This window comes from Lissotriton helveticus, chromosome 8 (genome assembly GCF_964261635.1).
Source record: "Lissotriton helveticus chromosome 8, aLisHel1.1, whole genome shotgun sequence".
Lineage (NCBI taxonomy): Eukaryota > Metazoa > Chordata > Amphibia > Caudata > Salamandridae > Lissotriton > Lissotriton helveticus.
Window position 1 is genome coordinate 1,693,580,783 of NC_136069.1, and position 12,832 is coordinate 1,693,593,614.

Here is a 12,832-nt window from a genome sequence, read left to right on the forward strand (position 1 = left end):
GCTTGATGCCTTTGTATTACCTAAAGGTGCAGCTTTGATTCAATACGTTGATGATCTTTTAGTGGCAGCTGATACAGAAACTATTTGCAAAACGGCTACAGTATCATTATTGCACTATCTACATGACTTACACCACAAGGTATCGCCTTCAAAGCTACAGTATTGTTGTCAAGAAGTTACCTATCTAGGTCACTTATTGTCAAAAGAAGGGAGAAGGTTGACCCCAGAGAGAATTGCAGCGATTTCCCGAATGACTGTGCCAAAATCCCAAAGAGATGTTCGATGAATTGACGTTGCTGGCCAGTCATATACGGATAAAACGATGTAATGTGTTGAATCCAGCAACATTGCTGCCGATCGACACAGAATCAAGTGGTGAAGCAGTACATGACTGCTATCTCAGAACTGAAGAGGAAACCAAGGGTCGTATTGACCTAAAAGATACTCCATTGACAGATCCCGATGGTACTTTATATGTGTGGCTCACTGGTTAGAGGAGGCAGACCTGGAAGCAGAGGTCAGCCCGGGACCAGGGTTCAATTCCCGTCTCGGTGGGGTCTTGAGTCCTAAAATGTCCATGGACTCGACAATTCTCGCTCCAGTGCCTACTCGATTCACGGGTTCACACTCTGCGACTCTGGGCAATAGCTTGCTTAATCTCCACAACGGCCCCTCGCGGCGGGATGCCTGGCTTTCACCTTGCGGATACCCTGCCGGGGTTATCTCACAGGGGAATACCAGGACGGGTTCCCTAAGCAAGCGCTTAGAAACCGCTCGGTGATTTGCGCTATATAAATTCCTGTACATTTACATTTATGTGGATGGTTCCTGTTTCAAGTTACCGAATGGTGATGTAACAACTGCGTATGCTGTAGTTACATTGAGAACGATTGTGGAAAACGCAAGGTTAAGTCAGAATTCGGCTCAGGCTGCTGAGTTAATTGCTTTGACGAGAGCGTGTGTGTTGTCTAAAGATAAACGGGTGAATGTGTTTACAGATAGCCAGTATGCGTTTGGTGTGGCACATAGTTTTGGACGACTGTGGAGAGAGAGAGGATTCCTTACGTCACATGGTACGAAGATTCAACATGGCCAGCTTGTAAATGATCTTTTGGATGCACTTACGTTGCCTAAGCAAGTGGCGATTGTTAAATGTAGTGCGCATCGTAAGGTGACGGATGATGTTGGTCGTGGTAATGCGTTTGCGGATGAGACTGCTAAGGAGACTGCCCGGAACCTTAGCACTCGAATGTATGTGACGAGTTCGGTTAGGTGGCCTGCAGAATCAAGTATGTGTGAAAACACTATCGAGAGTGTGAAAGCAATTCAGAATAAGGCCACCGAGACTGAAAAGGCGAAGTGGAAAGAAAGTAAGGGAAAGTTGGATGCGAATGGTTGTTGGATTGACTTATCGGAACAGAAAAGATGGATGTTGCCTGATGCGTATGTGCTGGCTGTTGTGACTATGGCACATGGGTTAGCACATATTAGCGCGAAAGGTATCTGTAAATTGCTGTTTCCTGTGTGGAAGAATGATGGTATTACGAAATGTGCTGAACGCTTGGTTAAGAATTGTATGGTATGTATGTTGTACAATCCTGGTAAGGGAACCCCAACTCCTCCTGGTAGTTTTGCTCCCCCTTCATGTCCCTTTGAGGTGATCCAATTGGACTACATCCATATGGAGCGATGCAATAACTTGAAATACGTTTTAGTTGTTGTTTGCGCATTCTCCCGATGGATTGAGGCCTATCCTCTCAAAGACAATACTGCTTTGTCCACTGCGAAAATCCTACTGAAGGAATACTTTCCTCGGTATGGAATGCCTAGAATTGTGTGGTCAGACAACGGAAGTGAGTTTGTGGGGAGTGTGATGAAGAGTGTGTGCAAGGGCCTTGGAATTAATCAGAAATTCCATAGTGCCAATCATCCTCAGTCAGCTGGTTTGGTTGAAGGGTACAATGGCACCCTTAAACTAAAACTAGCAAAGATTCAGGCTACGACAGGTCTTTCATGGCCTGACGCTTTACCCTTAGCATTGCTGTCAACAAGGGCAACTGTACACTCCCGAGTAGGGCTCAGTCCCTATGAAATAGTGTTCGGTCGCCCTGCCAATGTTTGGGGGGTCCCTAGACCGGGTGCCTTTTGTGATCTTGAGTATCCAATGTTGATCGATTATCTTCATGACTTGACTGCTAAACTGAGGTTAATTCACCAACAGGTTCACGAAGCATTGCCGACGCAGACGGAGGGTCCAGGCCACCAGCTCCAGCCCGGAGATTGGGTGGTAACGCGAAACTTTTCGCGCAAGAACAATTTGGATCCCAGGTTCACTGGACCCTATCAGGTCCTCCTTGCCACGAGAACTGCAGTTCGTCTCGAGGGGCGGAAGAATTGGGTGCATGCCACCCATACCAAGAAAGTCCCCATCCCATTGCCAGCAGACTCGTGGGTGAGGAAAGGCAGTGCATCAACTGAAACCGAAGGATTGCCGGCGTTTGTACCTTTCAACGACGCACAACCTGTCGGAGAATCCTCAGTGCAGCAAAAAGGCATTGTTGAACACTTGTCATCAGAAGACTCAAGACCAGAACATTCAGCTGATCAACAGGGCGTTGTCCCTTCGACGGATCTTTTGTTTAACGAACAGACACGTCCTGGGAAAACCCGATACTTTTTGCGACCCAGCACTAAAGACTAATAAAAGACCCCGTTCTGTCCCTTGACAAGTGCATTATCCCGTTTTCCATGATCAGTTTGAACACTCATACTATTGTAATTATTTTGTACATATTCATTGAGCTTCGTTCCTTACACTTTTTGTTTCCACAGCTGAGAGACATTGTTTTCACATATATATATATATTTGTGAAATGAAGGCCGTAGGGCCGCGCGCGTACTTCCTCCTGGTTAGTAGGTCTTGACGCTAGGTTAAAGACCGTCGGTTCCTGGGAACTCCTAGGAATTGACTATTGCTACACAGAACGAAGTGCGTCAAGAAACGTTGCGGACGGTCATAGGGAATGGCATTTTCAAAGCTGATGGACTTGGAAAGAGCTCAAGCACAAAGATTCAAGCTGCAGCAACTCAGTCGTACCAAATGTTTTGTGTTCCAAATATTCGTACTGTTTGTGACTGTTTCTGCGTTATTGGCGGGTGGAGTGTATTACACGATGTCTTATTTCTTGCCTTCTATCATACCTACTCCTACCCCTGACCTTAAACTCACCTCCACTGTTTCTCCTCATTCTTTTCACATCTTACCTGAACACGAGCAGGCTAGACGTGCAGAATTCCGCAACAATTCCTTTATTCAGCTCCTTCATCAGCATCAGTTAGTGGTTAACACTACTAATTGTTGGGTGTGTGGGTTGATGCCGCATACTACGGATAAGGGAATTCCATATCTGGTGTTACCGTATAGCTCCCAAGGGTCTGCTCGAGCATTTCAAACAATGTTTCAAAGCGCACTGGGTTTCCACCCCATTCGAGAACCACGTTCCCCCTACTCTGGTCCTACCTCGTACCAAAAACCTTTGTCTATAGCAATAGAGGATTTAGATAGCGATATCTATGATCCCTCGCTTATCCCTGAAGAAGAGGTACAAGCCTATAGGGTCCTAAGTAGAGGCGAATATAGTGTATTCACTGGTGAAAAACAGCTTAAAAGCTCGCCTCCGATATGGGTCGTACCCCACATTGGTAATTTTTGTTTAATAGGTCGCGGCCGTAGATCGAAAGCCCGACTTGGAGAGAGTGCTTGCACTGAAAATTATATTTTGCCAATGGTCTCGTCCCCTGTGTTTTTGGCTGCCAAGGGTACATACTTTATTTGTCATGATCGTGCGTATGCATGGTTGCCCTCTGACTTCATGGGCTCATGTTTTATCGCAAACTTGTTGCCTCCGACGTTTACTGTAGATGCAGATTATCACAAAACTAGAGTTGTGAGAGGCGTAATTAGCGAAGAGGATACTGCCGGTCAAGAGGCAGGAGACTTTTTCAAGGGTTTCCTCCCATTTTGGGGACCTATGGTTAATAGTAGGAACCTGAGACAGTTGACTCGAGTGGTAGAATCGACAGCTAATATTACTGCCAGTGCCCTTGGTAATATCACCACAGAACTTCAGGCGGATAGACTTATGACGTTACAAAACCGTATGGTTTTAGACGTGATCTTAGCAGATCGAGGTGGGGTATGTAAGGTGATCCATTCGAGCTGCTGTATTTTCATTCCTGATAACGCTCCGACTGTCTATCAAGCCATCTCGAAGTTGCATAAGATCTCCGAATCCATACACGTGGATGTAGGGGATTGGACGCTACTTGGATGGTTTTGGGGCCTGATGTCGACTTGGGGTTGGAAGATTCTGATGATCATTGGAGTCGTTGTAGCGTTCCTGTTCATGTGTTGCCTTTGCGTGCAGTGCGGTCCTGCCTTATGTGGCCTCTGTGCTACAACGTGTATGAGACAGCCACCTGTTACCAAAGGGTCTCGGTTGGACAGAGCTATGCTACAGCAACATCTCGAGGGTCTGATGAATATCGAATATGATTCCGACTAGTGCTTGCCTACATGAGGGCAAAAGGAGCGTCTGAGGTTCCGTGACAATTGTAAGTGATGTTTTCGACTCGCACGAATATGGTCGAGTCTGGTATCTAAGAACCGCAAATGACGAGTTTAGTAAGTATGCGCAGTTTCGCTGTGCTAACTTAAACCGTTCGTTTGATATGTGGGTTTTTCATCTGTACCCACGGGTTCCATCTTAGATACGGCATCCATTTTGTCTCTTGCCCTCAAGTAGCCAGCGAACGGACACTGTCCGCTTCGTTACCCTGGGACTCTCAAGATATTTGTGGAAGACACATGTTCTTTGTAAGTATCTTTTACGATGAGGGGGATGATACTGTAAGGCAGATGGCCCCGCTTCTGCCGTGCCGGTTTATTGTCTCAGCCGTGCATCTCATTAGGCACGTCCCTTTGATGCCTGTATCTCGTGTTTCCCGATACCTCCCCTTTTACACCCTTTTCGATCTCCCACTGTCTCCATCTTCCTCTGCACCTGTCTTTGTCCCTATTTCGATCTGTTTTACTGCCGATTGGAATTCACTAATGTTGGGAAGATGGGTTTTTACAGTTGGGAACCGCCAAATGTTTCCGCACTTATGTTCCGGACCTTATGTGTACCAAAGTGACCAAAGCGACCCCTCTTGGGGATAATTATGGGAACCAGGTTGTAAACTTTTGTGTACCATGTTGTCCTATGAGTAAATTCTGTATAAAAGGAGCGCTCCACAGAACCAATTTGAAGCATTCTCCCCAAGTTGCACGTGTTGTACTTGTTGTGACTTCTGTGTTCCCTGCAGTAAATAAACCTTGAATCTTTGACGCCGAAGGAAGTGTCCCGTGTCTCTGTAGTTTGTGCGCCGAAACAGGTATCCCATGAAGGTTATAGGTGTTGTTCCCTGGCACCGCTGGTACTGTTAAAAAGTCCAGTCCTTCAGGTCCCATAGCTTAATATTATTTTTAAACAAATTGACAGGCAAACTATCTGGCCCAGGAACTTTGTTAGTTGGTGACTTCATCCAATTCGATGAGTGACTGATGGATCCCCAGCACCTTGTCCCATGTTAGGATTGGACGATGCTCCCTTGCCTCCGTGTTTATGCTTGCTTTTGTTTCAGCAAGCGTAGCCTTGTATGTGCCTTGACAGGAGTGATTGTTCTCATTGTCTCTGGGTAGAGCTTTCAGTAAATCTGTGAGTTTTGGTATACCTTGTGCAGTGATTATCAAAACACTGTGTTGCCTCAGTTGGACCTTTAGGTGCTGTGTATGTTAGCAACTCTGATATTTGCCTACACATTTCTAGGTATGAATCTACCGCTCTTAATGAGGAGACGCCGTCGCCTAGGGAGGAGTCAATTTCACAAATGCATCCACCGGCCAACTGTCTTAGTAGCTCTCCTGAGTCTACCTCCCCCCACCTACGCCTGAGACCCAGGTTTATAGAGCACTCTGCTACTGGTGAAAGTTGTGCAGTTGTGCAAGATGTTAGTCCCAATTTTAGGTAAATTGTTTGAGGATTATAGTCACTTGGCAGTTCGGGCTGGACTGTTCCCATGAGGCACAGGGTCAGACTGATTGCATATGGGCATGTCTGAACTGGGGTGGTGGAGTAAGCTAAAGAATGATGATGGATTAAACCCAGATCAGTTGACTGGGGGTGAGTGTTTGATTTGCTCTAGCGCTCCGTCCATCATCCCTTTTGGTATCGCATGTGTTAGTTTCTGAACAAAGACCAGTGGGGAGGCCTCTGGTGGTAAATAAATAGTAGGGAGGGCAGGGATACAGGGGTATTGACTGATTGAATTCTACATGGAGCCTCTTGAGGTCCGCCAGGAGTTACTTGCTCACAAGCAGGACTGTTCAAACTATTAGGACATGATGCCCCCTGTTTTGGTTTTCCGTTGACTCTAACATTCAGATCAGTTAATTGCACACTAATATCCTTTAATATTAGCTCGATCCCTTTTAAGGCAGTGAGTACTGGATTAAAAAAATTTAGCGCAGATTGACTCTATAACGACTTTCTGATCTTCCAGATTGGCAGTCAATGTCCATGAAGGTATGTTTACCTTATTTTTGTCCACACCATAGCAAATTCTCACCTTTAGTTCAGCGTCAACTGGGGTATTAGCTCAGGTCACAGCTTTGTGCATTTTCTTAAAGCCCAATTTTGATCGTTTTTTTCAGGATCCTCTTCCTTTTAACTGGTTGAAGGTATTACATGTCAGATCAGATTATTTGCCCACTACTGCCCCCAAGTATCCCAGGAATAGTTGGATCCAGTTCTTTTTGTCATGGTCAACCTGCTTAGTAGTGCAAGTGTGTCAATACTACAAACACTATTGTCCCTGCAATTGCCTGGAATGAGAGAGCTGTGTATAGTTACCTTAAACAAGGTTTTATTTGTAGCCCCAGCTGCTCTTCTACAATCACAATTTCATTATTATTTACCACCATGGCACCAGTCAACTTTCAATGTTATTTACAACAAAATCATTATTGTTACTCATTTATCTTAAAAAGCCAAGACCCATTGACAAAGCCAATAGTCCTGGTTGGTTGTAGTCAGATGTCATGTTATAAATGTGGATTCAATCACAAAACTTCAAAGGAACTAGCATACCTGTCAGGTGGCACATCATCGCAATCAGAGTAATTTAGTTTTCTTGTTTAAGCCACTCCCTTAAATATATAGGCCATGCACCTTTTTGAACCCTCTCTAAATGTGTTTCATCTCACTTAATGCCCTAGTGATAGTACCAAGTCAATTCGGAACTGATATTTTAGGGCTAGTGTTTCACTGTGATTTTAAAAGTAAATATGTTGAGCTAGCAGGAAGTTTCATTTGGCTCCACAATAAGGACAACTTCCTCCAGTAAATAGGATGCCCTTATCAGAGGTGTGAAAGCTCACTGCCCTCTGCTGCTCATCTGGCTGAGGTTCTACAGCTGATATGGATGGATATAGATACCCTACAGGTTCCGCGGGTGAGGAAGATAGATATAGCCACCCTACAGGTTTCTTGACGGGCAGGCTCGTTCCTTCATCATCTGGCTTGGGAGAATGAATAAAGACACCCTACAGGTTCTGTGTCTGAGGAGGATGGATATAGCACCCTACAGGTTCTGTGGCTGAGGAGGATGGATATAGCACCCTACAGGTTCTGTGGCTGAGGAGGATGGATATAGCACCCTACAGGTTCTGTGGCTGAGGAGGATGGATATAGCACCCTACAGGTTCTGTGGCTGAGGAGGATGGATATAGCACCCTACAGGTTCTGTGGCTGAGGAGGATGAATATAGACAACCTACAGGTTCTGTGTCTGAGGAGGATGAATATAGACAACCTACAGGTTCTGTGTCTGAGGAGGATGAATATAGACAACCTACAGGTTCTGTGGCTGAGGAGGATGGATATAGCACCCTACAGGTTCTGTGGCTGAGGAGGATGGATATAGCACCCTACAGGTTCTGTGTCTGAGGAGGATGAATATAGACAACCTACAGGTTCTGCAGCTGAGGTGGATGGATATAGGCACCCTACAGGTTTCTTGGCGGAGATGGTCAGTGCAGGCTGCCTGCATTCTTGTGATCCCTGGCTGAGAAGGATGGATATAGACACCCTACTGGTTGTGTGACTGAGGAGAATCAGTATTATCCTTTAGGCTGTGTGCCTGAGGAGGATGGATATAGGACCCTACATGTTCTGTGGATGAGGAGGATGGATATGGGAACCCTAGAGCTTCTTTGACTGAGGAGGATAGATGTAGGCTCTCTACACATTCTATGGCTGAGGAGGATGAATATAGGCGCCCCACAGGTTTCTTGGCAGAGAGGGTCAGTGCAGGCTTCCTGCCTTCTTACTTCCTCTTTTCTGCTCGGAAGGATGAATAAAGGCACTCTACAGGTTCTGTGGCTGATAAGAATGGATATAGTACTCTACAGGCTCTGTAACTGGGGGAGGAGTATATAGTCACCCTACAGGTTCTGTGGCTGAGGACAATAGATATAGACACCCTACAGCTTTCTTGTCAGAAGCGGAACAGTGCAGGCTCTCTTGCTATTGTTGTGGCAATGTTCCACCTTTATCGCCGGTGTCTCAATGTATTTGTTAGTCAAGTGAACTTGAAAGAATATTGATCTAATTCTTTTGGATGTTTAACCCTGTCATGGTCCAACATATAATATTGTGTGTTTGGTGTTAATTATTTCCCATTTCTTGAATTTATAATCAGACAGGATAACTCTGTGTGGACAAATGCACTTATTTATTCCATTACGCTATTTCTGGGTACCTATGGTTCTATTAATTTCTGAAAGAAACAAATTGTGTTTTTTTACCAATAAGATTGCGTCTAGTGTTTATTTCAGGCCTCCGCAAAATTATATAGCATTTTGGAAAGAATATACAGCCGAGCAGTCCTGCACCAGAGCACATGATGGCAAACACCTCTACAGCCACCATGTACTTCCCCCGTGTGCTCAGGTACGCAGGGATGAAGGAGATCCACACACTGACAAACAACAGCATACTGAAGGTGATCAGCTTGGCCTCGTTGAAGGTTCCAGGCAGGTTCCTTGAGAGAAAGGCCACAATAAAGCTGACTGTGGCCAGGAGCCCCATGTATCCCAGCATGCAGTAGAAGAAGATGGTGTCCCCTTCATTACACTCAACAATAATTTTTTCCTTATAAGACACCATGTTTAGCTCTGCAAAAGGAGGTGATTTCACCAGCCAAACAACACAAATAACAACTTGCATCAAAATAGAGATGGAGACTATGCACGTTGGTGTCTTTGATCCCAGCCACTTCCTCGCAGAGCTGCTGGGATTTGTTGCTTTGAAGACAATGACAACTACGATGGTTTTAGCCAAAACAGAGGCGACACTGACAGAAAAAATCACCCCAAAGACCGTCTGTCGGAGCATGCAGGTGAGCTTGTGAGGACGACTGACAAATATAATCGAGCAGAGGAAGCAGAGCATGAGGGAGGCAAGAAGAAGGTAACTGAGACCACGGTTGTTGGCTTTGACGATGGGAGTGTCTCTGTATTTAATGAAGACTCCAAGGACCAAAGAAGTGATGAAAGTCAAGAATGCAGCAAATATGGTGAGTGTGAGTCCCAGGGGCTCTTCAAACGAGAGGAATTCAGTCACTTTTAGGACGCAATGATCATGTTTTTCATTCGACCATTTGTCGTCAGGACATCTCATACATTCATCTCTGCCTGAAGAAATAATGAAATGATGTTATGTTTCTAGACTGTCTCTGTCTATAGAGTAGACCACATTGTAATTGCAGGGCAACCATCAATAATACATCTAAGTGGTACATAATTACTCACATAAGAAACTAGAACATTGAAATTGTGCCAACCAATGCGTTCCTCAATGAGGACAAGAATTGCTCCAGGAGGGTTGACTCCATGCCCATGTCACATTGTTTTGAAAACCACCAACAGTATGAATATTTACATGGAAATGTATCTAAAATTGCTATTACAATAATATGGTATGCATTTAACTTTCCTGTATGTAAAGTAACATTTTTCAAAGGTTGATTTGCAAAGGGTAGTCAGAGGTTTGTGACATGCATTGTTCACAGATATGTGTCTACTTCCTCACACAACATGCAGGTCCTTTGTTTAAAGAGAAAAGTAACATGTTGTGGGTGTGACAGACAGTCAGTGCAAGTGATACACATCCCAGCACTTCCTCCATGCAACTGAACTGATGTGGACATGATCCTCAGCTATTCATTAACACCCAAATGGGCAAAGAAGAAAGCCTGCTAAACTAGCACAAACTGCCCTCACTACCTATGTGTGTAGTGGTGTGCATTTCAGAAAGCAGTCTATAAGAAGGGCATTCCTTAAGATTACTGTCTAACAAGGAGACCCTAAGGGTTGAAATTGGTGTCAGACCCCTAATCTTTTGGCGTAGACTGTGAGTGACGCCGGAATTGGCACCCTATCGATCAGAAATAAAAGAGGTAATGGAATTCCTGGGTGTAGATAAAATCCCTTGGTTTACACATACCAAGGATGAATGCGGCGGGCTGGGAAAGCCCAGTCTTTGGAGTAACCCAGAGGAACCATGCCCTTTCATCTCACGCACTGAACTAGTAAAAAATGTACCATATGACCAAAATTGCAGCTAGCGAAGTGAGCTCAAACTTAGGACACTTGACTACCAATGTTCTGCTAATGAATGAAGTAGACATCATTAAACTCTTCCTGGATGATATCCAACCTCCCCTAGCAAGGAAACCTTATGTCTAGTTCAGATATGGTACCCTGCCTCTTTGTGTCTTTTCATGTAAATGGTCAAAGACAGATTTGCGAGGGTGCCCTGCCTGTAACTGTGAGGAACAGTCAGAGCTTCATATTCTCTTTTTTGCCCAGGCTACAAGCCAGCGAGGCAGCGCTGGCTTACCCAGTTGTGCAGGCATCTAGTGTCCATGCACTGTGGGGAGTCCTTTAGAGTCCTGAAAATTGACACTTGCACGCCCATTGCATTCGCCGTATCCCAATTTTTAATCTCAATGTTGCATAGGCGTTGGATACACTTAAATCAGATATCAATGCTGCGCACACATTGTCCCCTCGTGCAGTGGTCTAACTCAATTTTAAAGTCCCCCATAATGTAATACTGTCCCCACCCGATAGAGATTGTCTCTAAATTTTAAAGCTTTTATGTCCCAAAGGGTATCTAACTTAGGGGCATATTACCAAGGGTGGCGATAGGCAATTATCGCCAGTTTAGCGGCCGTTTTCGGCTGCTAAGCGGCGTTAATTCTATCGCTCTATTAGCAAGCTGTCGCTGACTGATGTTAGCGACAGCTTTTAGGCGATAGCGAGTGGTTTGGGACCCGCTTTACATGTCAGCGATATTTATCGCTAATGACATGCAAAGTGGGCGTACCCAACCAGTTAGCGACTGAAAGCAGTCGCTAACGTCGCTATTGCCTATTAGCAAGGCAGGCGTAGCGATGGAAATATTCCCGCAATCGCCAAAAACCTGCTCAGGCCAGTTCTTAGCCATGTTATCCAATGGGAGGTGGATAACATGGCTAAGAGCATTTAGTCTCTAATGCCTGAATATCGCCGTATTCTCAGCGATATTCACGCATTTCGCCACTATCGCTGGATATTTTAGCACAATGGAGAAAACCGTTGCTAATAGCATGTTTTCTCCGCTAACATATACAGCGATAGGCAGCGATAATAAAATTGTCGCTAAGACTATCTAGCGATAAATATCGCTACTTGTTGGTAATATGCCCCTAAGTGTTTATCGTTCCTTGCATATGTATACAGGGTGGCTTGTGAGATTATCCCTCCGAACCTACCACCCTATGACTTCACTAAAGCATTTTAATATTGTCCAAAACCAATTTTATTCCTGCAGCCACAATTAGCACGTGTACCTCTTGTTTGACCCTCTTGGTAATCCTTTCCTCGTAATTGCACATATTTTGTACATGCACTTCAATGAGGCCAACAAATCTGGAAATGTGTCGCCGCAGACTGTTTTATGAAATATAAAGATTATGTGTATGCTTTCGTGTAAGATGGAAGGATCCTTTTTACTTTTTTATCTTTTTTTTAATGGAATGTATTGTATTCTGTATTTACTTTTATGGTCACATCGACCGAAATAAAGTTTTTCCACACTGAACTGAGCTGAAAATGTTGTACTATTTGGTTCATATCATTTATAGTAAATGCATAAATATAACAGAGTCTAATACAGATCTCTTAACTGAATTGATCAGATTGATGAAGTTCAAGTATATAGTTAATATCAAAAATGTATTCTTAGCCAAAACAAGAACCTTACGCATAGGGAAAAATAATTTTATTAAAACAATAGACTCACTAAATTATCCTGTGGTAGCTGGCCAAAAAAGCAATTTGGCTTCACTTAGAGGCAATGTGTAAAGGATTTATTCTGCATGCAAATAGCAATGACGTGAAAACACAACAAAAGAAAAATCCCTTACCAATTAAGATACATACCATACATTTAAAAAAATTATTTACGACCAAAATAACAAAAACCCAATCAGTAGAACAGGATATATGCAATTGTAAAGGTTTAGGTAAAAGTAGTGCTTAAAAGCACGAAGTGCCAACTGGCGTTATCTGATTGCGCCAGACCAGGGCAAAGTCCCAAGTTGAGGCTGACCGCATTGGAGTGCCAGCAAGATATAAGGATTAAGTTATGCCCGCTGAGTATGGTACCTTATGTCTTTGGCTTGCG

The 12,832-nt window shown here is 44.3% G+C and overlaps 1 protein-coding gene across 1 annotated transcript in view; it reads right to left on the reverse strand.

Annotated features, from left to right (window-relative positions):
• The window catches only part of LOC144774121 (extracellular calcium-sensing receptor-like), a 148,086-nt gene that overhangs the window by 50,320 nt on the left and 84,934 nt on the right, over positions 1-12,832 (reverse strand). Inside the window, exon 6 of the mRNA XM_078659145.1 lies at positions 8,908-9,795. Coding sequence (XP_078515271.1) covers positions 8,908-9,795 — 888 coding nt within the window. The remainder of the gene's footprint in view (positions 1-8,907; positions 9,796-12,832) is intronic.